Consider the following 27,500-nt stretch of genomic DNA (forward strand, 5'->3'; position numbering starts at 1 on the left):
GAATGTGACCGATAGGACGGGGTGATGGGGTGATGGGGTGTGTGAGAGAGAGAGAGAGAGAGAGAGAAAGAGAGAAGGGGGTGAAGGAAGAAATGAAGATAGAGAGTAATGGCCAGGAGTGTCAGTAAGAGGTACTGAACAAAGGACAAGGGGGGAAGGAGGTAAGAGGGGAGAAGGAGGTAAGAGGGGGGAGTGAGAGAAAGAAGAGAACAGAAAGCAAATAGGAGGAGGATAAGAATGGGACAGAGAGGGAGGAGGAAGAGGTAGAAAAGGGAAAGTGGGTGCTAACAAGTTAATTATAATAAATTGTTTATTAAGTAATCTCTGTTTCTAAAGCCATTCTACTGATTGAAGAATCTGTAGACAGAAATGACCAGAAATTTGAAGGCCAGACTCCTGAAGCCTCAAATAATTCATTTCCAGGTAATGTGTCTCCACAGAGACTACTGTGTGTTTCTGCAATAGAAACATTGGCTGGATTGGAATCTAATTTAAAACACTGGATGATAGTGAATTTAACGAGAACACTACTGTAATAAACAAACAAGATTTGAAGATGTCTAATTCTCTATTCTTCTTTTTGAAGTCTAGATTATATAACAAAAAATACTTCACGGATGAATTTTTTTTTTGTATTTTAATAATATCTTATGATTTAGTCCCATAAAAATATATGTAATGCTGAAACATATGTAACAATGCATTAATAAAAACATAAAATCTCCATCCGTGTAGTATTCTCGTCATTAATATGTTTATCTTGTGCTACATGGAGAACTGCTTACATACTAATCTCATGCAGTTAACGCAGCATGTTGGGAATAACCAGTAACAAGTAGCATAGGAGCTTTCATGAGTGCACTGGTAGACATCTGCCATATACAAAATACAAAGACACACACGATCACTGTTATCATCATCATCATATGACTAATTTCACCAACTTACCAGAGCTAAATAGAGTTCACAAAACCAGTAGAATATTTAGCCCAGATATGGCTGGTTCAAGTGTTGATCGGTTAAAACAGACAATAAAAAACGTTCAAGATAAGAAACCCAGTGGCTGTGTGGTAAGTAGCTTGCTTACCAACCACATGGTTCCAGGTTCAGTCCCATTGTGTGGCACCCTTGGCAAGTGTCTTCTACTATAGCCTCGGGCCGACCAAATCCACTCCCATGTGTTTTTGTGTGTTTGTCCCCCACCACTGCTTGACAACTGGTGTTGGTGTGTTTACATCCCTGTAACTTAGTGATAGAATAAGTACTAGGCCTACAAAAGAAACAAACACTCCCGGAGTCAATGTGTTCGACTAAAGCCTTTCAAGGCCCCAGCATGGCCACAGTCAAATGACTGAAATAAGCTATGTATATAACTTTGAACAAAAAAGAGAGAGAAAAAACCCCAAAATTCTCCATATCCTACATCACTTCATTGAAGGAGTTGGCCGGTTGCCTATAAAACCAGTAATAGGTTGGTCATCTACAAAATAATTGGTCCAAGCAGACAGGTAAAAAAAAAAAAAAAAAGATGTTTGTTAAAAGAAACTAATGAACACTAACAGAGTGCAGGTCATGATATGGAGGTGCAGGGGGAGGGGGTGATAGAATGCAGGTGTTAACGAGGTGCAAGTCATAAAAACATCAAGGAAGTGTCAGCCTTATTATGCACCGAGTGCACCAAAATGGTAGATAAAAACTCGATGGAAGAGCATTCTAAGCTCTTATAGCAAATGAACGAGAAAGCAGGCACTGGAGAAAAGACCAAAAACATGACAGCTCCACTGATTCAATGGAAACGGTAAAGTTCCACTAACAAACAAATGGTGTTGGATTCTACTAAGAGTTGCTATTTAGATCTCAGATCAAACCTCACCAAGAAGACCTAACACTAAAGACACTCTAGACATGACCATCCTATCTTGTTTCTATGTGCAGTGAATGCATAGTACATTATCCAATTGCAAAACAAAAAATTACACCCTTTCCCATTGATTTGGATTAACCACAGATTATCTTGGAGGTTCTTGATTCCAATGGTGTGATAGTTTATTATTAGAATGACATTGTAGGGTAGGTGTGAGAGGTCAGATGTGGATGGCTTGAACATAAAACAAGTAGAATATTTGGGCTGGATATGGCCAGTTTAAATACTGAAGTGTTAAACAGTAGGATCTGACTTGAGGGAGATTTAGCTACTATTTCTAGCAGGCCATATAGTCATGTACAGGATTTCTTTAGTTCATTAAGCATTTTGCATTCAGATTACTGTGAAATGCCTATTTATTAAGTTTTGAATTAATCATACATTGCATTGTAGCTTTGAGATTTCAATGATGTGACTTTATTTCTAGAGTAACATTGTAGGGTAGGTGTGAGAGGCCAGATCCGGCTGGTTTGAACATAAAATGGGCAGAACACAGCCAGTTTATGTATGAAAGGGTTGACTGAGTAACAGTGAGAAAAATGGGATAGCAGTGGAAACACTGGCATAAAGTATGCACATTCTCATGTGTAAACACATGTGGATTGCCTTGAGTAATGACATGCATCGAGGTTCAAACCTACTGCACAGCACTTTGGACAAGGGTCTTCAAAGATCAACTAGCAGAGCCTCAGCTTGTCTCAAGAGAACAATTAGGCAGAGGAAAATTGCATTGGGGCAAAGTGGGAGATGCTCAGTCATTGTTGCCAACCATGGCCATCACTTCATAGATTGTTCCCTGCTATATCTGTTTTAGGTGTATGTAGTTATGAGCAGATACAGATGACCTCTCAGCCCACCCATCCTTGACCCGGGATGACATCAAGGGCATGGCTCAACAGTTGCGAGCAGGCATCCTTTTGGTCTTCTCTCCTAATAGTGACCCCAGCAGAACATCCAGGATGAGATGGGGGGGGGGGGAGAAGAGGGAGAGAGGGAGCTGTATCAGTACTAGGATGGTATTGATTTACAGCTGAGCAGACTGGCACAGTGTGAAATGAAAGGTTGAGCTCAGGGACACAAATGCTGCCAGATCAGGAATAGAACCCACAACCTTTATGATGACCATGAACACTCATAAACTACTCGGCCATGTGCCTTCACATAAACTATAATTTAAACTCTGAATCTAAAGACACTTTGATCTCGTTACTGAAAAATGAAGGACAAATTTCCTTAGATAAATCAAGAGAGAGATAATAGGATGGTCATGGCTGGAATGTCACAAGGAGTTTTGTCTAATCTCAGGAATAGGAAAAGCAAAAATAAAAGGTCAGAACCCTACATCATTAGGGGATTTTGTCCCCTGATCAGACAACAAAGGACGAGGTGATTATTTAGCTATCACAACCTTAATGTTAATGGCTGGACTACACTGGTCAGTTGGCCCAGAACTTATTTTAACCTAAACAATGAAACACTCCATTTCAAAATTCATATCCCTATCTTTGACAAAATCAGGCCTTTATCATCATTTAACATTCACATTCCATGCTGGAATAGGTTGGACAGTTTGACCAGATTTGGAGGTGTCCAAAAACTGCTTGTACCTTGGCATGGATTTTATGGTTGGATGCCCTTCCTATCAGCAACCACTTTACAGTGGGGACTACACAAATATAAACAAAGTTAATTGCTTTCAATATAATTCCCATCTAATTAGATTTCATTAATTACGAAACTAAATACATTTAATTAATAGCAGAATATCTGAATGTTGCTTTGTCTTAGAAAATGGCTATAAATGAGCTGGTATTATTCTTAACCCCTTTTGATACCAACCTGCCTGAGACCACTCCTGGTTCTAGGATACAAACTTCCTGTTTTAAATTGGTTTTAAAAAATTTTCCATTAAAGTTTCATGTTAATTTATGTTCTAAACATCACCTTAAAGATATTTTGCTAAATTTATTATTTTCAAAGTCCCTTGAAACAAAAGCAGTTTATTTCATCAGCAATATGGTAACAAAGCGTTTACTCTTGATACCAACCTGATTAAGATGACTGCTGGTTCCATGATACAAACCTCCTGTTTTGAAGGAATCTAAATTAAAACCTACCATCAAAACCAAATGCTAATTTATGTCCCAAATGCCAAGACTATTTTATTAAATTCATTATTTCAAAAATTTATTGAAACAATAGCAAGGTATTTCAACAAAAATATGGCAACAAAACAGTTAATGAAGGTAGATTTCATTTATTAGAACCCTGCTGGATTTCTTTATCTTTCAGATAAGAATTGAAACCACGATCCAACAGTGTAGCAGTCCAGGATTGCTCTTCTAAATACATGCTCATTATATTTCAGAATTAGTGTAAAACAACACATCTAATTCAAGCATATTTTAATTAAGAACACATTAAGTAAATGTGAAAAACAGTTTTTATTTTATTTGAAACTATAACTGAAAATAATTTTTTTTTTAATACTCTTAAAATGCTTTAATTCTTAAGATTATTTTTTTAAAAATCAAAATGTTTTAATTCTGAAAATTTCTTATTTTTTTAAACTCAGAAACTGGGGTGTCAAGAGGTAAACCACCCACAGAAACAATTTCTAAGGGTTCAGAGGGAAACCCTACACATCTAAATATTGGAACTAAAACATATGTGGAAATAAAGGGTTGCAATGACCCCCAATTTATATGGCATTAGATCTGTACCACCTCCACAAAGCTTTAGTATTTCTAAGCATTGTTGCATCAGCCCTGTAGAAAACACAAGATTTTTAGTTTTACCAAAAAATAAGGCACAAGAGATTATAAAGACTTCCAAATCTTAAACATTCTTCGTAGAACAATTGACCATTGCCAAAGCAGTATTCCTCATGATGTCATCCAGCAACTGTGTCAATGTTTGCCCATAGGAATTATTAGCATGGTAAAAGCTGAAGTGTTCCAGAAATTGACGTTTTCTAAGTCAAAAGGGCTCGTATATTGAGATAATGAATTTCTGCTTATCATCACATCCTCTCTTTTGGTGCACACAGTGAGAATAATGCCCTCTATGACATGGCATAAGCTTCTAAACCATTAATCTTATGTGATTTTGTCAAATTGACTGGCTTAACTGATTCCACATCACCATTATTATGGGTAGGAGAAGTAGCTGAAATGTGTGGTGGTCGATCTGAAAATTCCCATGAAATTAAAAATTCTACAAGACAGAACTATTTCTTCTAGATGTACAGCTTATCAATTTAAAAATATTTAATTCCTGCCGCAAATGCCACTTGATGCTGTTGTAAACCTAAACATTTTTCTTTTTCCCCCACAGCTATTTGTTTGTTAACAATGTTGCCTGGTTCAAGAACACTGATATCAATTTGTCTGCTATTATAAACCACTGATCTCACAGGAGCTGGGTACATGGCACCAGTACTATTAAAAGGACGTCTGCCCATTCCAATTTGTAAATTTTTAGTAACATAACCAGACAGCCAATCTCCAAAAAGATTGCCTTACATCTACAGATAATTTTGAAAATTTTAACTTTGGTCCAAGCAGAGATTCCAATGGTTCTAGTTGCTTTCAGATTCAACACCATCACTGCAGTTGCTGCTTCTCCCATTTGAGATCTATTCTTGTACAGCTCCTTGATTGTCCTGCCCTAACTGCGCACTAATATGCACCATTGTGTAGTTAAACATTTAACCCACACCATTTCATATTTCTGCTAAGAATCCAAGAACTGGAAAAATTATTGAATGTCACAAAGGGGTACCAAAATCAAAGAGGAATGAAAACTCAGGAAGGAGTGTGGCACCACTTCCTACAGAAACTACAATAACTGTTTATGTTGATGAACTGTGGCAAAGAGGAATGTTTCCTCAAGTCAGCTATGAATCTCAAGAGGCAAATTCCAGTTACTTGCAGCCAAACTTTGTCAAACAACATACCATACAGTCCTCAAGAGTTTAGAGGTTTATTGTCATTAAATCCTGCTATTAATACGTCGACATATATGAAGATGCTTTCAAAATTTCTATAGTTAGATCAGTGACTTCAGCTAAGTTGACAGATGTATTTTTGAAATTCTTAGTCATTTATGTTGAGCTTATCAGGGAACGCTGCATTGTAGATTTCATCTGTGTCCTATATTTCCATACCAGGGTACAGCTGTTGAGCTTAAGCTTCAACAAGGTCATCGCAATATTTAAGTTGAAGCACAAATAGATTGGCTGGGTCACACAGGAGCATCTGACTATTGCATCTCAGGGGCAGCGCACCCAGTAATCCAAGTATAAAATATGTCTGCGGATGCTGCGAACTTTGCCATTGGTTACTCTTGAAAGATCTTCAAATGAACTTCGCACAGAAAGAGGTAACCATGTTGACTCATTGACAGCATATACTCTCTTATTCCAATAGCGCTAGTGAAACTGATGTCAAGTTGGCCTGCAATAGGAACACTGCATTGTTCCCCTTCTAACTTGTTCCAAGTGTAGTAAGGCAGAACCTAATGATACATAAATATTTTTGTGAAGGAACCACACTAGTATGGCTTCGAGAAGGGATGTAAGCAGTGTCTTTTGGATTTTTTATGTAGTAGACGTTTGGTTAAAGTAGACCTGTTAGTCACTTTCCAGATGGACAGCAAATTGTTGAATGTAAAAGAGTAAACATTCCCAGAAAACCTTTGCCTTTGCTGGAATTGATCACTTCATTGAAGTTACTTTTGTTGTATTCGACCTAAAACTTTCCAGCACCAGATCCCCCAACGAAAGGTTTCCAGAAATATTCACTGGATAACCATCTTCATCAAAGGCCATGGAAACTTTACTTCCTTTGTTATCTGTCATGCAAAATGAATTCCTGTTGAAAATCCACAGAAACATTAAACCATTTCAGTTTTAATAGCACTGAAGAGATCCTTCTCTTTGCAAGGGACTGGATAGCCTGCTGCCATGATGGAATCAATTTAATTGAAGTGAATCCTACATGTTCATTTTTCTGTGGCATTAGTGAAGGAATCTTCATTTGTAGCAAATTGAAGCATAAAAGGAAGACAACATATCTGCTTAAATAAAAGTTAGTTTCAGTAGCTGATAAGTATACCAGCATAAACAACAGCATCTCTACATTAAGTCTACTGAAACTTATCATGCTGAAGAGAAATACCTAGAGAACAAGAGAAAAACAGAAAGCAAGAGTGTAGAAAAGTAAAATAGATGCAGCACTGTGACTGCAGCAAAGAGTTGATGATAGTTACATCCAAAAAGATGGGGGGAAAGATGGACAATGCACACTTGCATATACAATATGCACATCTATTCAGTAGTATAATGGATTAACATTCTATTTCAGTGCATTCCAAGAACCAGGTTCATTTAGAACCAACTTACAGTGCCCAAGATATTTTAATGCTACATATGTTTTCTCTGAATTTTGAGAGTACCCCCCCCCCCCCCATCTTATAACCATTGTTTTGTTAACTGTTTGAAAAAAAAATGGATATCAGTTTTGCATTCATTATTAATGATTCGTAATTTAAAGGATTTTCTAAAGAAGCGGCAAAAATCAATTAAAAAATGCAACTAACATAAGCACATGCTTGATGAAAAATTAGACAATTTCATGTCTGATAATGACAGGCAAAAGTGATGGAAAGAGACTGGAGGCAAGGATAACATCGTTTCAAACATTTTTCAGAAGAGAATGGACTTAATCAGCCCCTCCAATGATTCAAAAGCAACCAACTTCTTTTTTGTTTTGTTTAATTTTTCTCCAACTCAGAATATTCCAGACATTTACTGCAGAGACAAACCATTATACAAAAAAAGTAAAGACAAGCTTACGGGCTTCATCTCTGCTTTGAGGAAATTCAAACATTCTGTTATAAGCAAGATAATGGACATTAAGAAACTGCCCAGAATTACAAACTGCTGGAGGGTAAATGAACCATTTGACAATCACAAGTTTTCAAGTATGACCTGAACATATTTTTTGAAATTATGCTTCTACATTCAACTTCATTCAACAAGAATCAAGGATTACAATACACTCAAGTGTGAACCATGATTTGGTCTGTGATGACAAAGATTGGCAATTAGTCACATATTCTGCCTGGACCACAAAAGATGCACCCAAGTGGCACTCTGCAATGCTCAGACACCCAGAATTCCCTGACAATTGCATGTGTTTATGTAACTGTGCTGCAATGAGAGAATCTTTGCTACTGTGGCCTGTGAGTTCAGTGTTAATGAAACTATCATTCATTCTATTTACAAAGTGCAAGAAGAGGACTTATTTGTCTTTTTTTTTTTAGGAACCAAATCCATATGATAAACGATAGCCATACTTCTACTTCAAAGCCATTAGCATTACATCAGTACATAAAGATTCTTTTTTTTTATGTGCAGTAGGAGCTCTTTTCTATTTGCAATCATTGCAGAACATTGAAAGTAGAAATGAACTTTAATAATAACTGCATACAGAGGTAAGAAGAGACTTTTCTAAACACCATTTATGAAACTTGATGACAATAGTTACACAACATGAATGGTGTTAATTGATAGAACTGAATTAGTTATGACTCAGTTGGTACACCAGGTAATAAGTAGTAGTGATACCTAATTTGGTGTATAGTAAATAAAAGCATTATCAATGCATTTTTTTTTTCCTAAATCAATTTTGAGGGGCTCAAAAGTAATGTGACCAAACTGTAGTTCCAAGCAGATGTAATAACACAGTTGAAGATAGGCTATTCATGTAGGGGAGAGAGCACAATCACAGAGAGAGAGAGAGAGAGAGAGAAAGAGCGACCTCTGAAGTCAACCATTCTCCAAAACATAAATAGGTAGTATGATGGTTGCAAAGAAAGAAAAGAAAAAAAAAATGTGCCAACACCAGAAATGGAAAGCTCCCAGTCGCCAGCAGTCAACTGAAATGACATTCTGTAGTGCATTCTTCAAATTTGCATTACATAGAGTGGGACACTTCACAGGTTTCAATAACAGGAATGGTGTTAAATTTGTGTACATAAAATTGGGTTTTATAAATATATTTCCCAAATTTATCTACATACAATTTTAATTTATCTGTAAAATGAGTGACAGAGTTTAATTAAGAGCAATTCACTCGCGCGCGTGAATTTCATTTCATTTCATAGTTTCTTTCTAACACAAATCCCAGTATTTTGTCCCTATTTCACATTTATTGTGCACCCGTTTTATGTGCATCTAATTACAATTGATAATTCAATAACATGCATATTTCTTCTATATTACAATTTTAACACTGAACCAACTAACTATATGTTAATAACTATTTTCTGTGGTGATAGTTAAACAAAATTTTGATTATTTTAACATTTAACTAAATTTACCTGTATTTACCTGGAATTAAGATTGGTTTTGAGACAAAATTAATTAACAAATTTGAGAACCATTTGTCATGTTCTGAAAACCACATTTGTCAATAAACAAAAGTCATAACAGTTTCATGAAAAAAGTTAAAATTCACAATAAATTTAGACTATCACTGAAACAAGAGACACAGCGGAGTTTTAGGTTGGAAATGCAACAAAGAAATGGTTAAAGAACAATACAAGAAAACCAAGCATTATTTCATCACAAGCCAGGAAAAATTTACTGCATAAGAAAACATAACATTGACATTCAAAGACACACACACGTGTGTGTGTGTGTGTGTACGGTTCGGAAACCATCTGGTGCAAGTGCAGAATGGACTGTAATGGACTCATAAGCATGCATTAAAAATGTAAACAAAGGCACAATTATTGAGCTAGAAGCATGCAAATATCTCCAAGAGGAGAAAAGATAAATAAGCAATATTTAGCAGCCAGGATAACTAAAATATGGACCCTTGGAGAGCATATGTATAGTACGTGTGTGTGTGTGTGTAGTCAGAGGAGAGGAACGGAATTTAAATAATTTCAAAATAGAATCTGTCTTAATGCAGTTATATCAAAAAAGATTAAACCAGAAAATACGTAAAAATTAAATTTTATTTTTTTTTTTTAATTCAATACTATTTATAATAATTAATAGGTTTGTAATTATAAAGTATCAATGAAGCCACTATGGGAACGAAAAAAAAAAACAACCAAATGCCCCTATCCAAAAGAATTTGTGCTGTGACAAAAGCATTTTATGTGAAAGCTACAATTTAAGAAGCTGGTAATTAAGTCAGGAATCGGCTGTCACATAGTGCCAGGGCGCAGTGAGGTTAATTTCTAAAGAAAACAAAAAAATAAAAAAAAACATTGAATTCACTGAAAATAAAATAAACCAAAAATTATTTTTTAAAAAAATTACTTTTAACCCTTTGCCTGTTCTGTGTATCCCATGTGATACACAGGACGTTTCCCCTGGTGTCCATACATTTGATATGATACACATTTCCAATTTTTTTTCATTTTTTTTTTTCCCAACCATCAGGTCAACTTGGAATTTATGAAAGGAAAGTTTTATGTTACTCAGAACATATGAAATGAGGAACAACTAGAAGTCTAAAAACAAGCATGGACATTCTGGACAAACTTATGAAAATACTTTGGACAGGCAAAGAGTTAGAAGTGATTTGTCATGCTAAAAATGTGTGAAAGTGGTGTAGGTGTCTGATTCTATCAAGTCTAAGAAGTTTCCTGGAGACTATGTTACAGACTTTGGCTGTAAGTTGAATGCCGAAGTGAAACTTTGCAAGATTTAAACTAAGAATATAAGAAAACCTCCTTTCTCATACTTTTATTTTTCTGATGAAAGAGTAACATCCAAAATATCAAGACTTCTTTTTTTTAAAAACATTTGTGATCATTACCTTATTTATATATATTTTTTAACGAGATACATCTTGTAATCACCTGAAGAGACACATCTACAGTGACAGATACTCCTAAACCAGTTGTTAAATATCCCACCCGTGACGGAATGATGTTAGATGGGTCGAAACAATTGTAGTGATTAATAAACATTTTTGTATCTTCCATTAATCAAATATATATATATATATACGCACACACACAAAGAATCTTTTAAGCGCATTCAATGTATTATTGTGGTACCTTTAATGATAAGCATCACCATCATTTAACGTCCATTTTCCATGCTGGCATGGGTTGGACAGTCTGACTGAAAACTACCAAGCTGCACCAGGTTCCAATCTGATTTGGCTTAGTTTCTACAGATGGATGCCTTTCCTAACACCAACCACTCCAAGAGTGTAGTGGGTGCTTTTTACGAGCCAGTTACAAAACTCCGGCATTGGCCATGACTACGATCTCACTTGGCTTGACATGTCTTCTCAAGCACGGTATAATGCCAAAGGTCTCAGTCACTTGTCACTGTCTCTGTGAGCAAATAGTTATTTATTTAAAAGGAAATATTGCTAAGCGACAATATCGTTCCAAGCCTACATTCGTAGACCTACAAGAGCATTTAACTTGCCAACACTCATATCTCACTCGCTTCATAATCTGTTTACAGAGCTTTCTAAATTTTTCCCATTGGCGACATTTTTAAAATTAAAATTTTTCTCAATGTTATTCATGTTTCAATAGCTAGAGGTAATTAACAAAATTAAGAAAATAGACAATTACCTATTGTATCACAATAATGTAAAGCTATCAACCAAACATTCTTTAAATTTTAATTTGACTATTTCTTGACCCACCTAATGGTTATTGGTGACAGTAAAGTGTCACAGTGGCACAATGTTTGTAAACCTCTGTCTTGTCTTTACTAAGAAAACTGTAGGATAGAGTCACTGAAATAGTCTCCTTCTATACACCTCATGATCTTAAGATTGTGGTTTCAATTCCTGGACTGGACAATGCATTGTGTTCTTCAGCAAAATACTTCATTTCATGTTGCTCCAATCAACTCAGCTGGTAAAAATGAGGAATCCTGTCACAGACTGATCTCCCATCCAGGAGAGCGGGAGAATATACCAATACAAGTCACAGGATCTGGGAAACCAACCCTTTGTGTTTATAACTTGGAAAGGAGCTTGATCTTTTCCCACCCTCCCACCCCTTTTTAAGGGGTTAATGGAACATAAACCTACAACATAGAAAAGGGAATACCTTATCTGAGACAGCATTCTATTTTGACTTCTGTACAGCAACCCTCAAGTCACCATCAAAAGGGTTTTGTCTTCTCAGGTAGTGAGGTCCCAGAATCTGTGTTAATTTTTATAGATTACACCAGAAATGAGACGCCCAGAGACAGAATAGTGTGAGAAGAAAAGGTAACAGCAGTGTTAGAGCTTGCTGTGTAGTCCACCATACAGGTGGGCCTCCAACAGGTGGTGCCAAATAGGCCTAAAAATTTGTCCACTTGAAATCTACCTAGTAACCCTGGGTGTATAAAAAAGAATAGTTCTCAATGTGCAAATGCAGGAAGCCCTTGAGAGTGATCCGTTTAAGTGTTGGAGGAGTGGAAAAGGCAAATGAAATCTGTTTGTATGCATTACATGAGGACAAATGGCTCAGATCTGGTCTTGTTTGATCAACTACGTACATGTAATAGAAATGCCCAACCAGAACAAGTGTGTGTGTGTGTGTGTGTGATGGGGTGGCTAAACAGTATTAATGAGTGAACAACAAAAAGAACACCAAAACAACAAAAACAGCCAGCAACAACAAAAACCAATAGCAATAGCAGCAACAACAACAACAACAATAACACTTACAATGCCTCAAACTCATCAACTCGTTTTTTGGTGTTTCCAGACCGGATTTGCTTCAGCGTCTTGTATTTATCACGGCCAGACCTCACATTCTCTGCATGGAGGACATCATTTATACTCTCTTTGCTTTTGTCTTTTGAAGTTACTAACTGGTCTCCAAGTGCCTTCAAAGAGAAATGTGTGTGTATGTGTGCAGTTATACAGATTTACATTTGTAGATGCATATATAATTTAACAGCTGTAAGACGAAAAAAAAAACAGTGTCTATATTAAATTCATATTATTTTATTTCAGAGTTTCTCAAGCATTTTTTTTTTTACCTATGGATCTCTTTGATCCCTACGTTTCACTCAGATGAACCCTCCAAACCATTTGATGTTAAAAAAATCTAATTATATAGGCACAGGAGTGGCTGTGTGGTAAGTAGCTTGCTTACCAACCACATGGTTCCAGGTTTATTCCCACTGTGTGGCACCTTGGGCAAGTGTCTTATATAGCCTCAAGCCGACCAAACCCTTGTGAGTGGAAATGGAAGATGGAAACTGAAAGAAGCCCATTGTGTATATATGTGTGTGTGTTTGTCCCCCCAACATCGCTTGACTACTTGTGCTGGTGCGTTTACGTCCCTGTAATTTAGGCGTTCGGCAAAGGAAACCGATAGAATAAGTACTGGGCTTAGAAACAATAAGTCCTGGGGTTGATTTGCTCAACTAAAAGCGGTGCCCCACCATGGCCGCAGTCAAATGACAAACAAGTAAAAGAATAAAAGAATATTTTTATAATCAAATATTACAAGCGTGACTCATAAATATTTCATAGAATTAATGGTAAACCCATTGGTTTATTACAAAAAACTTTATCTAAAAATCCTGAAAGTGTACCTTGTATTGTCAGTATGGATAGTTGCACATCTGCCATTGATTGCAAATGTGAAGGAAATTGGAATATGATGATTACTTAATGCACTTCATATTTACACTTTAGATTTTCTATGCACAATTTTATAGACTTAATACACAACACTCCCTCTTTTTCTCTCGCCCCCTCTTTGCCTTTCCCTTCAACCAGTCACGTGAAAGTGTTACAGATGGACTAAGTAACAGAGGAACAAGCAGAATTATTATTAGATTAGGAATTGCATAAAAAATAATTTTAAATATTTGGTGTATCGTAGAACTTTAACAAAATCTTACATTGACCAGTGCTCTACATAATTGTATTGAATCCTAATTATGATTGAATTTAGTTTTATTTTCATATAACAAGGTCGTGAGCTGGTGGAATGGTTAGCACGCTGGGCAAAATGCTTAGCAGTATTTTGTCTGTTTTCATGTTCTGAGTTCAAATGCTACTGAGATCGACCTTGCCTTTCTGGGTCAAGAGAATAAGTACCAGGTGAGCACGGGTTGATGTAATCAACTTAGCCCCGGAAATTGCTGGCCTTGTGCCAAAATTTGAAATCAATATTTTCATATATCATACATTTTACTCATTTCAGCCATGTGTCTGTGGTCATGCTGAAACACCACCGTGGGAAAATAGGTAAAGAGACTTTTTTTTTTATAGAGGGCAGGGAGAAGGGTTTTAGAACAGGCATTCCATATCCCTTTATATCTGTCTTACGAGACAAATTAGAGGAGCTGGCATCAGGAAGAACACATGCCAATGCCATTTTAAAAGCACCCAGCACACACTGTAAAGTGGTTGGCATTAGAAAGGGCAGCCAACTGTAGAAACCAAGCCAAATCAGACTGGAGTCTGGTACAGCTCTCCAGCACTGATTAAAGTGTTCAACCCATGCCAGCATGGAAAACGGATGTTAAATGAGGATGCGTGAGTGTACAGCGTAAGATGAATACTGGTCGTAAGGAATAACTAACAAACCAGTATTATTATTAACTTCTACAAAGACAAGAGGCATTTCAGAAATGTGAATTTACAGACTTCTCAAACTGATGCCACCAAGCTCTTGTAGCTCAGTTGTTGACTGTGTGAAGAGCACCAACAGAGTATAAATACCTTATTTGGAAGAAATAAGAAAAAAAAAAGAAGTCATGGCTGGCGACAGGAAGGACATCCAGTTGTAGGAATACTGCTTCTTTAAGACTCGTCCAAACCATGCCAGCATTGAAAATAGTCGGACACAAAAATAATTATGATGTACAGGCGTAACTCAATTTACGTTTTGAGTTTACATCATGTTTTAAAAAAGAAAAAAAAAATGGAAAAATAAACCTCAACTTAGTGAATTTGCTCAACATTAAAAAGACAAGTTTTCCAAACTAATGACAAAACAACGCAAAATAACCTACCTTTAGCTGCTCTTTCAGACGGTGGTTCTTTTCAGCCAAAGTTAGTCTTTCTTCTTCAGGTCTCGGAAGATCTTGATTCTCGTAGGTTTGTAACTCAGCACCTGAGAGAAGGATGAAATATTAGGGGAATACGAATAGATGCAGGCATGGCTGGGTAGTTAAGACGTTCATTGAGCAACCATATGGTTCCAGGTTCAAACCCATCATACTACACACTGCTCAAGTAGGGGTCTTTTATCTTTATTTATAGCCTTCTGTTGACTGATATCTTGGTGAGTGGCATTTGATAAATTAATACTTTAGCAAATACACACGCCAATGTCATAATGCCAATGTCATAAAGTCGCTTCTAATTGGTTATAAACAAGGTATATTTACCTGGTGTACATGCCACAAATAGGATACACATTCTCAATGTTTTCACCACTTGAGTTAACTTGGGACTTATGAAGCCATGCAGCATATTTAGGGCAAGAAAGCCTGGCAGAGCCCAACCCTCTCCAGGCTAAACTCATTTCTACAGCTGAGTGGGCTGGAGCAATGTGAAATGAAGTGTCTTGCTCAAGAACACAGTGCGCTGCTTGGTCCAGGAATTGAAACCAAATGAAATCTTACAATCACGAGTCCAATACCCTATCCACTCAACCACTTGCCTCCACTAGTGGTACTCATTTCTACAGCTGAGTAGGCTGGAGTAATGCAAAATGAAGTGTCTTGCTCAAGAACACAATGGATTGCCTGATCCAGGGATCAAAACCACAATCTTACAGTTGTTAATCCAATAATCGAACCACTGAGCGACGCATCTCCACTAGTGGTACTCATTTCTACAGCTGAGTGAACTGGAGCAACGTGAAATGAAGTGTCTTGCTCAAGAACACAACGCATCATCAACAGGCCATGACTGATTAAACATTGATTAGCAAAAGAGAAAAAAAACTTACCATATGTAGTTTCCTCTTCAGTTCCTGCAGATTCTTCATAGTCATGCTCCTTCACATGTTCTGCATTGATTTTACTTTGCTGCGCATGCTGCACTATCAGGGCATTGTATGCCGCATCTTTCTCTTCCGTTTCTCTCCTGATGGTTTCCAGTTGTTCTTGCAGCTCACGCATCTGGGTCTCCTTTTCGGATATCTCTGCAGCACGTTTCTCAGCAACTTCATGTGCCTCTAAGGCTTCTCTTTCCTATGGGAATATTGAAATTAACAAAACCCAATGACGGTGCTCCAGCATGACCACAACCAACCATAAGATTGGCTGGAACTGGTACAAAAATAGAAGAGTAACAAGACTGTGACATGAGGATCTAAGAAGTCTGACATAAATATATCAACATCTGCCTTGCAAGCTGGCATAGGTTGGATGATTTAACAGGAACTGGCGGGGGGGGGGGGGGGGGGGGGGGCTGCACCAGACTGCGGTATCTGTTTTGGCACAGTTTTGACAGCTGAATGCCCTTCCTAACACCGACCACCCCACAGAGTGGACAGTGCTTTTCACATGGCACTAACACAAGCAAGGTCAGTTTTGGCAGGGTTCTTACAGCCAGATGCCCTTCCAAATGCCAACCACTTTACAGTGTGGGCTGGATGCTTCATATGATGCCCCAGGTAATTTGCAAGATAAAGATCCTTTAAGAGGGGAGGGGGCATTGGAGGAGGTGATACAGTCAAAAAAAATATATCAATAGCATTGATATAACAGTGATTAAAAAGCATGCTTTGTAATCATGTGGCTTTGGGTTCAATCTGTGTGGCACACCTTGGGCCCATGGTCATCCAATGGTTTGTGAGAATTAGGCATATGGAAGCTGTGTAGAAGCCTGTTGTGTCCATGTGTGAGACCACCACTGAACGAGTGTTGGTTTGTTTGTGCCCCTGTAACTTAGCAGTTCAGTAAAAGAGACTGATACAATAAGTACCAGAGAAAAGAAAAAAAAGTTGGGGGATTAATTTGTTTGATGAAATCCTTCCAGGTTGCACCTCAGCATGGGTGAAGTCCATGATTGAAAGAAAGAAAAGAGAAAAGCTCACATACGACAGATTGCAAGTATCTTGAGAGAGAAATTGGGTATAATAGGCATCAGATGTGTGCAAAAGAGAAGACTGCACTGGTATGATCATGTGATGCATATGGACAATGACAGCAGCATGGATAAGTACTGATTTCTAACTGTGGAGGGAACCTATGGAAGAGGTAGACCCAACAAGACATGGAATGAGGTGGTGAAGCATGATCTTCAGATGTTGGGTCTCATGGAGGGGATGACAAATGAACAAAACTTTGGCTGTGTTTGAGAAAATTCATGAAACCAAATGAAATCATAGTTGTGACCAGTGCTGGGGACACGTAAAAGGTAGCCACTAGACTCTTGGAGGGGTTGGCATTAGGAAGGGCATCCAGCCATAGAAATCAAACCAAACCAGATTAGAACCTGATGATGATGTATAAAACAGATCTTGATTTTAGGGCAGGACAAAGGGTTTTGTTAGTCAGGGTTGAACTTGAGCAGGCTCAAACAAGGAATTTAAATTTAATGGAAGACTCACAGCTGCTCATGTATGCCAGTCTCCCCTATGGACTGGTGCGCTTACGTGAATACTATGGACATTTTTACTTAGCGTTCATTCTAATAGCTCTTTTGTCTCAATAACGGTCAGTCACACAGTAATTTCCCTTTGTTTAATGGTCATTTTTCGATGGCCAAGATAACTGAAGAGATGGTGGCATGGGTTTCTGCCCTAACATCTGAAACTGAGATTAATCACGGCTACCGAATAATTGTCACATTATTTACAGATATATATATACATATCTATCACGTGACCAACCAGGCTAGCAGATAGTGTTACACATCACTGGCCACAATGCATATTTGCATTGTTTTAGCCTTCAAATGATGCCACTCCAATAGCTAGGCAAGCAGGCCAGCATTCACCCCCTGATCGGAAGGGGGACTGGAGTAACGTGAAATGAAGTATTTTGCTCAAGAACATAATGCTCTGCCCAGTCAGGGAATCGAAACCACGATCTAATCATCATCAGTGCAACAGCCTAACCACTAGGCCATGCATCTATATAGGCTACTCAACCACACTTGCACCCACACACACAAAAAAAAAGGTTATGAGGTTAATGTACAGCCCCATACACTGAATAGTCAGGAAGCTTCACAGACATGTGAACCCTTCAGTAGGGTTAAAAATAATAAAATGACCCATTTTTTGGGGGGGAACTACTTACTTTCTGGTTTCTTACTTCTTTTTCAAGGTCTACATTCTTCAAAGCTTCCTGCTTCATCTCTTCAGCTCTGGCTTTCTCAGTTAGTAAGTCTTCTCGTTCCTTGTTATACCGATTCAAATTGTCTTCCAATTCCATCTTTTTCATCTCAGACACATCCAAATCTGACAGACAAATAAAGAAAGTAGAAATTACACATTTAATATTAACTGGTACTATATCATTTATGAGGACAATGGTTCCTGTTGATCTGATCAACGGAACAACCTGCTCATGAAATTAACATGCAAGAGGCAGAGCACTCCACAGGCACACATACCCTTAACCCTTTAGCATTTAAACTGGCCATATCTGGCCAAAGTATTCTATTTCATCTTCAAACTGGCCGATCTGGCCTCACACCAACCTTACAATATCATTCTAAAATTTAACAGTTACCTCATCAAACTCTCAAAGCTGCAACATAATGCATGAATAATTCAAAACAATCCTCATCATTATCATTGTTTAACATCTGCTTTCCATGCTGGCATGGGTTGGACAGTTTGACAGAGCTAGGAAGCCAGGAGGCTGCATCAGGCTCCAGTCTGATTTGGCAAGGTTTCTACAGCTGGATGCTGTTCCTAATGCCAACCATTCGGAGAGTGTAGTGGATGATTTTTACGTGCCACCGGCACGGGCTTCGACTGCACTTGAATGGTGCTTTTTACATGCCACAAGACAGGAGCCAAGTCAGCTGGCACTCACATCGGTCACACTCAAAATGATGCTTTTTACGTGTCACCAGCATGTGAACAAATAAGTATGACTTTTGACAATAATGTGAGTGCTCAAGGATTAACATAGTTCTCTGGGAGAACACAGAACCTTTTCTACTCTAGGCACAAGGCCCAAAATTTTGGGGGAGGGGGGGCAGTCAATTGGATAGACCCCAGTATGCAGCTGGTACTTAATTTATCAACCCCGAAAGGATGAAAGGAAAAGTCAACCTTGGCAATATTTGAATTCAGAACGTAGTGACAGATGATGGGAGAACACAGAATGTGTCAAGGTTGGCCCATTGAAATTCAGGTACTACTTTTTTGCCAACTGAGTGGCCTGGAGCAACGTGAAATAAAGTGTCTTGCTTAAGGACAACGTGCCACTGGGAATTGAACTCATGACTTTATGATCATTAGCTGAATACCCTAACCACTAAGCCATGTACCCTCACACTTCTAATATTATTTAATAATTAAAGGTGGTGAGCTGGCAGAAATGTTACCCTGCCGGGCGAAATGCTTAGCGGTATTTCATCTGCTGCTATGTTCTGAGTTCAAATTCCACTGAGGTCGACTGTCTTTCATCCTTTCAGGGTAGATTAAATAAGTACCAGTTACGCACTGGGGTTGATATAATTGACTTAATCCGTTTGTCCCCTCTGTGTGTAGCCCCTTGTGGGCAATAAAGAAATAAGAAACTTTTGTCTTCCAGGTACAATAATGCTTTGTGGCATTTTGCCCATCTTTACATTCTAAGTTCATATTCCACCATGGTTGACTTTGCCTTTCACCCTTTCCAAGGTTGATAAAATAAGTACCAGTGGAGTACAGGGGTCGATGTAATAGACTTACTCCCTCCCCTGAAATTACTGGCCTTGTGTCAAAATTTGAAACCAATATTATTTAACAATCCAACACAACGCCGCTAAGTTAATGCCCCTACCCCACCACTACTTTACATGAGAAGTAGCATAGCTCTCCCTCCCTGGTTCCAGTAAGTACACTACCTCCTGATTTCAATGAGGAGCAGCATACGCAACCAGCTTCCAATGTGGTGGAAGGAGGGTGGGTTTTGTACCCTATGTCATGGGGCCAGTCTATGGGATAATATTTTGATCCCTTTCAGGTGCAGGTGTGGCTGAGTGGTAAAAGTCTTACCCCTCAACCATGTGGTCTAGGTTCAGTCCCACTGCATGACATCTTGGGCAAGTATATTCTACTATAGCCCCAGGCCAGCTAAAGCTTTGTGCATGGATTTGGCACAGGGAAACTGAAAGAAGCCTCTGTGTATACCCTTGTCTTGACATCATGGCTATTAATGTGTCATCATACAAGCAATGTTGTTCATTTCCAGGCTTCCAGAGACATGTATGGTCATGTGGAAACATTACCTTGCTTGGAAGCGGGTGGGGATTGGTGACAGAAATGACTTCTGGCCAGACCAATATTCTGCAGGCTTCGCAGGTCTCTGACTGTAGGTCCATGTCTGGAAAGTTCTTGTAGACACAGGCCTACCTGGGAAAGGTGCTTTTGGAATAAAAGGTCCTCCAACTAATAATTTTAAAATCTACCCCAATATAACTTATCTCACCCAAACAAGCATACAAAAGCTGATGCCAAAACAATGATGAATGTTTTCAATACCAAAAAGTCATTAATCAAAGACAGAGACTGGCATTAAAATGATCTTGAAAAAGGAAAGCTAATCAAATAATCGTTACCTTTCTGGCGAGTTTCAGCTTCCCGTAACAATTCTTCCAATTTGGCTTCGTATGATTTTAACATCTTCTCAGCCTCTTCACGTTTCCTGCGTTCTTTTTCAATCTTCTCACTAAAAAAACAAAACATTTTACCAAATTCTTTAAGTCAAAGGTTTGAGATGAACAGCAGGAAATAAAGTAATTCTTCATTTTTTAATTCTTTTATCCTTTTACTTGTTTCCATCCTTTGACTGCAGCCATGCTGGGGCACCACCTTCAAGGGTTTTAGTTGAACAAATTGATCCCAAGGCTTTTTTCTTAAGCCTAGTACTTATTCTATCAGTCTCTTTTGCCAAACCATTAAGTTACAAGGATGTAAACATACCAACAGCAGTTGTCAAGCAATGGTGGTGGGGATAAATACAAACACACATAAATATATATATATATATATATATATATATATATATATATATATGTATATATGACTGGCTTCTTTCAGTTTTCATCTACCAAATCCACTCCCAATGCTTTGGTCAGCCTGAGGCTATAGCAGAAGACACTTGAAGGTGCCACGCAGTGAAACTGAGCCCAGAACCATGTGATTGGGAAGCAAGCTTCTTATCACACAGCCATACCTGACTATTTTTTTTTCTTCTTTGGCCTATCTTAAATATTAACATGTACATGGTAATACAAATGGCTGGTCTTCAATAAAATATAAAATACATTATAGCAGACTGTCTTGGAGAGCAATTCCCCAGACATAAATATTCTCATAGACAGACTGAGATCTTTTTCTATTCTCTTTTAAGCTACTTTGTAATCTCAGAGCTGGTGGCAGGAGGACATTAGAAAGAACATCCAGCCACAGAGAACATGTCAGAGCAGACATTGGAGCTCAGTGTAGTCCTGTAGCTTGTGAGACCCAGTCAAACCATCCAACACATGCCAGCATGGAAAACGGATGTATAACTAGGATTACAGTTTCAGTTTCTTTTACCTCTAATCATCACCAGATTACTTATTTCTAGCTGAATAAACAGTCTGAATAGAGTCTGGTATTCTGGGGCCTCAGTATTTCCCAGGATATAAAATCGGTCTCTGGAAAGTTCTTCTTGCAGATACAGGCCTACCTGGAGCAAAGGGTTTTGGGAAGGAAGGTCCATTATTGTCAAATGTAATGAGTATTGATTCACATTTTTTTTTAATGTAGTCTGTGAAATTCCAATGTTTCTTTTTAGAATGACATGGTCGGGTAGGTGCAAGAGACGAGATCAAGCCGGTTTGAGCATAAAGTGTAAAATATTTGGGCTGGTCCAAGTGGTAAAGGGTCAAAGCCGTTTCTGGACACACGCCTCACTTCTTTATCAGTGACAAGACTATGATGGTAGACCAGATTTTTAAAATGTCTAAAGTCACCTTATCAAATATGAGAATTTGTCATTTTCAACACCCTTACCACTTAGGATCACTTGATGGGTATGATTTGAAGGAGATTTGCCTACTAATTTTAGCACAACTGTCTTTCACCATTTTGATACAACCCACCTTAGACTGACTCTGGTGCTATAGCACAAGCTTCCTGCTTTAAATGTTAATTTATGTTTAAATGTTGATTATGTTAATTTATGTTATAAACACCAACTTAACCCTTTAGCATTCAGATTACTGTATCCAATGTAATGCTTTATTTATTCATACTGTTTTGCATTAATCTTACATTATCTCATAGCTTTGAGATTTTGATTACAGGACTGTTTACTTTTAGCATGACATTGTAGGGTAGGTGTAAGAGACTGGATCTGGCTAGTTTGAACATAAAACAAATAGTACATTTTGGCCAAAAACGGCCAGTTTAAACGGTCAAGGGTTAAGAATGATAAAATTGTTTTATTAAACTCTTTGTTATTGTGAAAATTAATTGAAACGAAGGCAGTGTATTTCATTAAAAATATAGAAACAAAAGGGGAAGGAAAAAAACGAATAATAGTTTACAACACACTCTGAAGAGGGAGGCATGAACACCTTTTGTACTTGGTCTGTCTGCTTAATCAGTTCCAACTGGGGCAAAACAACCACAGTCTTTGAAATAGACAATAATTCAAAAATAAGCCTCACCGGTCTTGCTGTTTGGCCATTTTCTCTTCTTTTGCCTGAGCTTTCATCTGTTGCACCTCAATGGTGTCTGGTTTCCGACGGCGCATGTACAGCTCATGATTTCCCATGCACAGACTAAGAATACGTTTGTTGATCCGTAACCGGGGTGCATAGAAGACAAAATCCTACAAAAGCAGGAAAGAGATTAAGTAAAGAGAAAATTCAGGCTGAATCAAACTTTTTGGAAACTGTCATTTGAAATGGTATTAACACTGGATGTCCTTTGGCAGCAGGCCCAAGCTCTTTTGCACTAAGGACTGGTTTCACACAAGGAAGTTTCCTACAAACCTGGAGACCATCATCATTATTATCATCATTTAACATCTGTTTTCCATGCTGGCATGGGTTGGACAGTTCAACAGGAGCTGGTCAGCTGAAGGGCTGCCCAGGTTCCATCTCCGTTTTGGCATGGTTTCTACAGCCGGATGCCCTTCCTAACGCTAACCACCTTACAGAGTGCACTGGGTGCTTTTATGCAGCACCGGCATGGGCACTTTTACATGGTACCAGCACCCATGAGTCCACATGGTACATGTGTAAAAACATTATATATGTAATGCATATATAATGCAAAAGCACTCTCCAGACAGCAACAGTCAATGAAATAAAAATGCAATTTAAAAATTTATTCTTTTTGTGTGACCTGATACCAAATGGTCCACTGCTGGTGGTTAGGGACCCTTGTTTGATGGTATCTCCCCAGGTACCTATGTACCACTTATTTCTTCAATTAAATCCTGTTTACATTCAACTGGCTTCATCTATTTAGCTACGGATATATTGGGTAACCATCTTGATAAACAAAATGTAGAAGACATCACATCTTTTACTGGATCACTCTTTCGATTGTGGCCATGCTTGGGGGTACAGCCTGGAAGGGTTTTAGTCGGACAAAACAAACCCAAGACTTATAGGACTTTTTTTTTTTTTAAATTAACTTTTTAAGTCTGCTACTTATTTCGACTGTCTTGTTGAACCACTAACTTACAGGGATGTAAATAAACCAACAATGATTGTCAAGCAGAGCTGGTGGGGAGACAAACACAAAGATCCATATGACAAGCATACACACTTTTCTGTCAACCAAATTCACCCACAAGGCATTGGTCAGCTTAGGACAATAATAGAAGACACTTGTCCAAGATGCTTCGCAGTGGGACTGAACTCAAAACCACGTGGTTGCAAAGTGAACTTATTAACCATACGGCCAGGCTTGCATCAATAATCTCCAATTTCTAATAAGACTGGGAGATTTCGATAAAGGTATTACTGCAGGATTTTCCCCATGAATATTGCGTATGGATCCAAGTGTGGCTCTGTAGTGGGAATTTCCACTTCACATCATCGTTAATAATGCAATAGGATTAACTAAGATAGCAACACAGAGAGACACTGTCACACACAGACAGTGACACAGATGGAGAGACTGTCACACAGACAGTGACACAAACAGAAAGACACTGTCACACAGACGGAGTGACACAGACAGAGAGACACTGACACACAGACAGAGTGACACAGACAGAGAGACACTGACACACAGACAGAGTGACACAGACAGAGAGACACTGACACACAGACAGAGTGACACAGACAGAGAGACACTGACACACAGACAGAGTGACACAGACAGAGAGACACTGACACACAGACAGAGTGACACAAACAGAAAGACACTGACACACAGACAGTGACACAGTTGGAGAGACACTGTCACACAGAGAGTGACACAAACAGAAAGACACTGTCACACAGACAGAGAGACACTGTCACACAGACAGAGAGACACTGTCACACAGACAGAGAGACACTGACACACAGACGGAGAGACACTGACACACAGACGGAGAGACACTGACACACAGACGGAGAGACACTGACACACAGACGGAGAGACACTGACACACAGACGGAGAGACACTGACACACAGACGGAGAGACACTGACACAGACGGAGAGACACTGACACACAGACGGAGAGACACTGACACACAGACGGAGAGCGAAATACTTACAGGTGCTTTTTTGTCGATTGGTTTAATTATAAACTTCTTGTCGTTGAAAGAAATATTTCTGATCTCACTCCAGGGGAAACCAATTTTAGGGGTTAACCTAATCATAAAATAAAATATTTAGTGAAATATATATTTAACATGCTTAAAAGGAAATGAAAGCAATGTTAAATTTTTAAGTTGCTTTATATTTAAAAAAAAAAAGCCAAAACAATCCAATATATTCATATATGTGTAGAAATTATAACAGCAGTCTATGTATATTTAATCCTTTAGCATTCAGATTACTCTATCAAATATGATGCTTATTTATTCACATTGGTTTAAATTAGTAATGCATTATCTCTGCGTTGAGATTTTGATGCTGTGACTTTCTTTTTTTTTTTAAATACATCACTGTAGAGTAGTTAGTTGTGAGAGGCTGGACCCAGGCAGTTTGAACATAAAACAGAGAACATTTAAGCCAGATATAACTGGTTTAAATGCCAAAGGATTAAAGCAGATACATATTAATAAGTCTAATTGTAATATTTGTTGCGAGATACTGTTCCTTATGAGTACTGTGTTAAAATGAATTTTTAAAAATCAGTAGCTGACCTGTGAATTTTAGCGGTCTTTGTCTGGCTGATGAGCAAGGCCACTGAAAGAGACCAGTATCCAAAGCTGCAGAACAGATTCTAGAGTGGAAATTCGACATATCCACTCAAAATTTCTTTGTCTTTAACTGCAGAAAGCAGTTTTATAACCAATCTTTATTTCATTGAAGAATGTCATGTTTGAAACTAATTTTGTTGAGATCTGTCAAGATTAACATTGTTACTGGAATAACTAGGATGTTTAATTTCACAATTGAAGAGTTAAGGAGGAAAAGACAAAGAGGCCATCAACTCACCTATCTTCCTTCTCGTAGACATTAAGTCCAAGAGCATCAACACCCAACCACAATTCTGTGCCACGTTTGTTCTTGATTTCAAAGTAGTTCACACCATACATTTCAAGATCTTGGACAATTTTCAGGTATTCCATCATGGCATCCTCTCTGCAAGGAAGGAATATGATAACAGAATAAACACCAACATATACTTTTTATCGCATGCACAACTTCACAAGAGCTCTCACACCATAACACACCATTTCAGAAAAGGTGTACATACACTCCTAACATTATGCAAAATGCATATGCACACACACATGCTTGCCTAGACACCCAATTTCACAGAAAGGGATACCCTCACTGACCATTATTTAAGCTACATTTTTCAATGCTTGCATGGATTAGACAATTTGTCAGAGCAGATTTTCTACAGCCATATGCCCTCCCTGTCACCAACCCTCACCTGTTTCCTAACAAGATATTTACCCAAGGTCAGAAATGTTTTCTCACCAAAGAGTGAAAACGGTTATCACTTGTTTTATGATGTCAATCATTTACAACCATCAGGTGATGTTTAAATCACAAACACACAACATGTTTCTTTCAGTTTCTGTTCATTAAATCCACTTGCATGGCTTTTATCAGCCCAAGACTATAGTAGAAGACACTTGCCCAAGGTGTTGTACGCTGAGAGTGAAACCAAGGTCACATGGTTGGGAAGCAAGCTTCTCAACCAGAGCCATGCTTGACTGTGACCATGAAGTGTGTATGTCTTCACAGTGGCCAAACAACCAAATGGAAGACAGCAAAAGATAAACATTGTTGATGGCTCACAAACCCAACATACAACCCTATCTGCTCCTGTTACTTCTACAGGCATTTCTTCAGCTTACCTTAACATTCTCTTGTGTTCTTGATACCAGGTCACAATTCTCTCTTCCCACTGAGTTGGAGTCAATTTGTGTTGATCAAATACTCTGGAAGTTAAAAAGGAAAACATTAATTACCATTATTGTGGAATGGCAGAACAACAGTTAATATAAAAAACTAAAAACTCTCAAACAATGCTCCTGTATGGCCACAAGCCAACAACCAAGCCCAGTAAAGCAATGAAACAATATACACATCTCTACAGCTACACATTCTTTTATTAGTATCAGTTGACTGCCACCATGCTGGAGCACTGCCTTTAAGGAATTTTAGTCAAAGAAAACAACCCCAGGATTTATTCTTTGTAAGCCTAGTACTGTATCAGACTCTTTTGCCAAACTGCTAAGTTATAAGGACAAACACACCAACACTGGTTGCCAAGTGGTGGTAGGGTGGGGGACAAACACAGACAGACACACATATACATGATGGGTTTCTTTTAGTTTCCGTTTACCAAATCCACTCACAAGGCTTTGGTTGACCCAAGACTATATTAGAAGACACTTGCACAAGGTGCCACACAAGCTTCTTACCACACAGCTATGCCTGCACCTATATATGCAGGTACATATACCTTCACACACACCTTTTAAACTTTTGTTTCAGGTATTGGAGAGTGACCATGCTGGAGCAACACTGTGTTTAATTGATCATTATGAGCTCATTTTGCTGTTCCATTCAATTATAGAGATGCAAACAGAGCAACAGCAACAATCAAGCGAAGAGAAACACGAAAATGTGCATGTGTTTATAAAAGTGTCAAGTGCTGAAAACTGTGTAAGGAAAGGGGAAATCCCAGCACTCCAGGCTGAAGAAGGTCTTCACCCACGTAAGGTGTTTGGTGGGGTATGAAAGGTTTAGCCCATTTTGAACTT

The 27,500-nt window shown here is 38.3% G+C and overlaps 1 protein-coding gene across 14 annotated transcripts in view; it reads right to left on the reverse strand.

The window, feature by feature from the left end:
* LOC106868560 (moesin/ezrin/radixin homolog 1) overlaps positions 1 to 27,500 on the reverse strand; it is a 137,751-nt gene that overhangs the window by 4,210 nt on the left and 106,041 nt on the right. For 8 of the 14 annotated variants that reach the window (XM_089343207.1, XM_089343199.1, XM_089343204.1 and 5 more), the window contains 10 exons: positions 26,589 to 26,672; positions 25,714 to 25,860; positions 24,825 to 24,921; positions 22,771 to 22,934; positions 20,671 to 20,780; positions 18,192 to 18,352; positions 15,890 to 16,133; positions 14,946 to 15,046; positions 12,637 to 12,797; positions 9,935 to 10,180 (listed from right to left, as the gene is read on the reverse strand). In XM_089343207.1, the coding sequence (XP_089199333.1) occupies positions 10,174 to 10,180; positions 12,637 to 12,797; positions 14,946 to 15,046; positions 15,890 to 16,133; positions 18,192 to 18,352; positions 20,671 to 20,780; positions 22,771 to 22,934; positions 24,825 to 24,921; positions 25,714 to 25,860; positions 26,589 to 26,672 (1,276 nt within the window). In that variant the 3' untranslated portion in view covers positions 9,935 to 10,173. Of the gene's footprint in view, positions 1 to 9,934; positions 10,181 to 12,632; positions 12,798 to 14,945; positions 15,047 to 15,889; positions 16,134 to 18,191; positions 18,353 to 20,670; positions 20,781 to 22,770; positions 22,935 to 24,824; positions 24,922 to 25,713; positions 25,861 to 26,588; positions 26,673 to 27,500 lie in introns of those variants that run through there. The other 6 variants (XM_089343210.1, XM_089343202.1, XM_089343206.1 and 3 more) reach the window with 2 other exon arrangements.

Source organism: Octopus bimaculoides, chromosome 27 (assembly GCF_046866305.1).
Source record: "Octopus bimaculoides isolate indiv1 chromosome 27, ASM4686630v1, whole genome shotgun sequence".
Classification (NCBI taxonomy): Eukaryota; Metazoa; Mollusca; class Cephalopoda; order Octopoda; family Octopodidae; genus Octopus; species Octopus bimaculoides.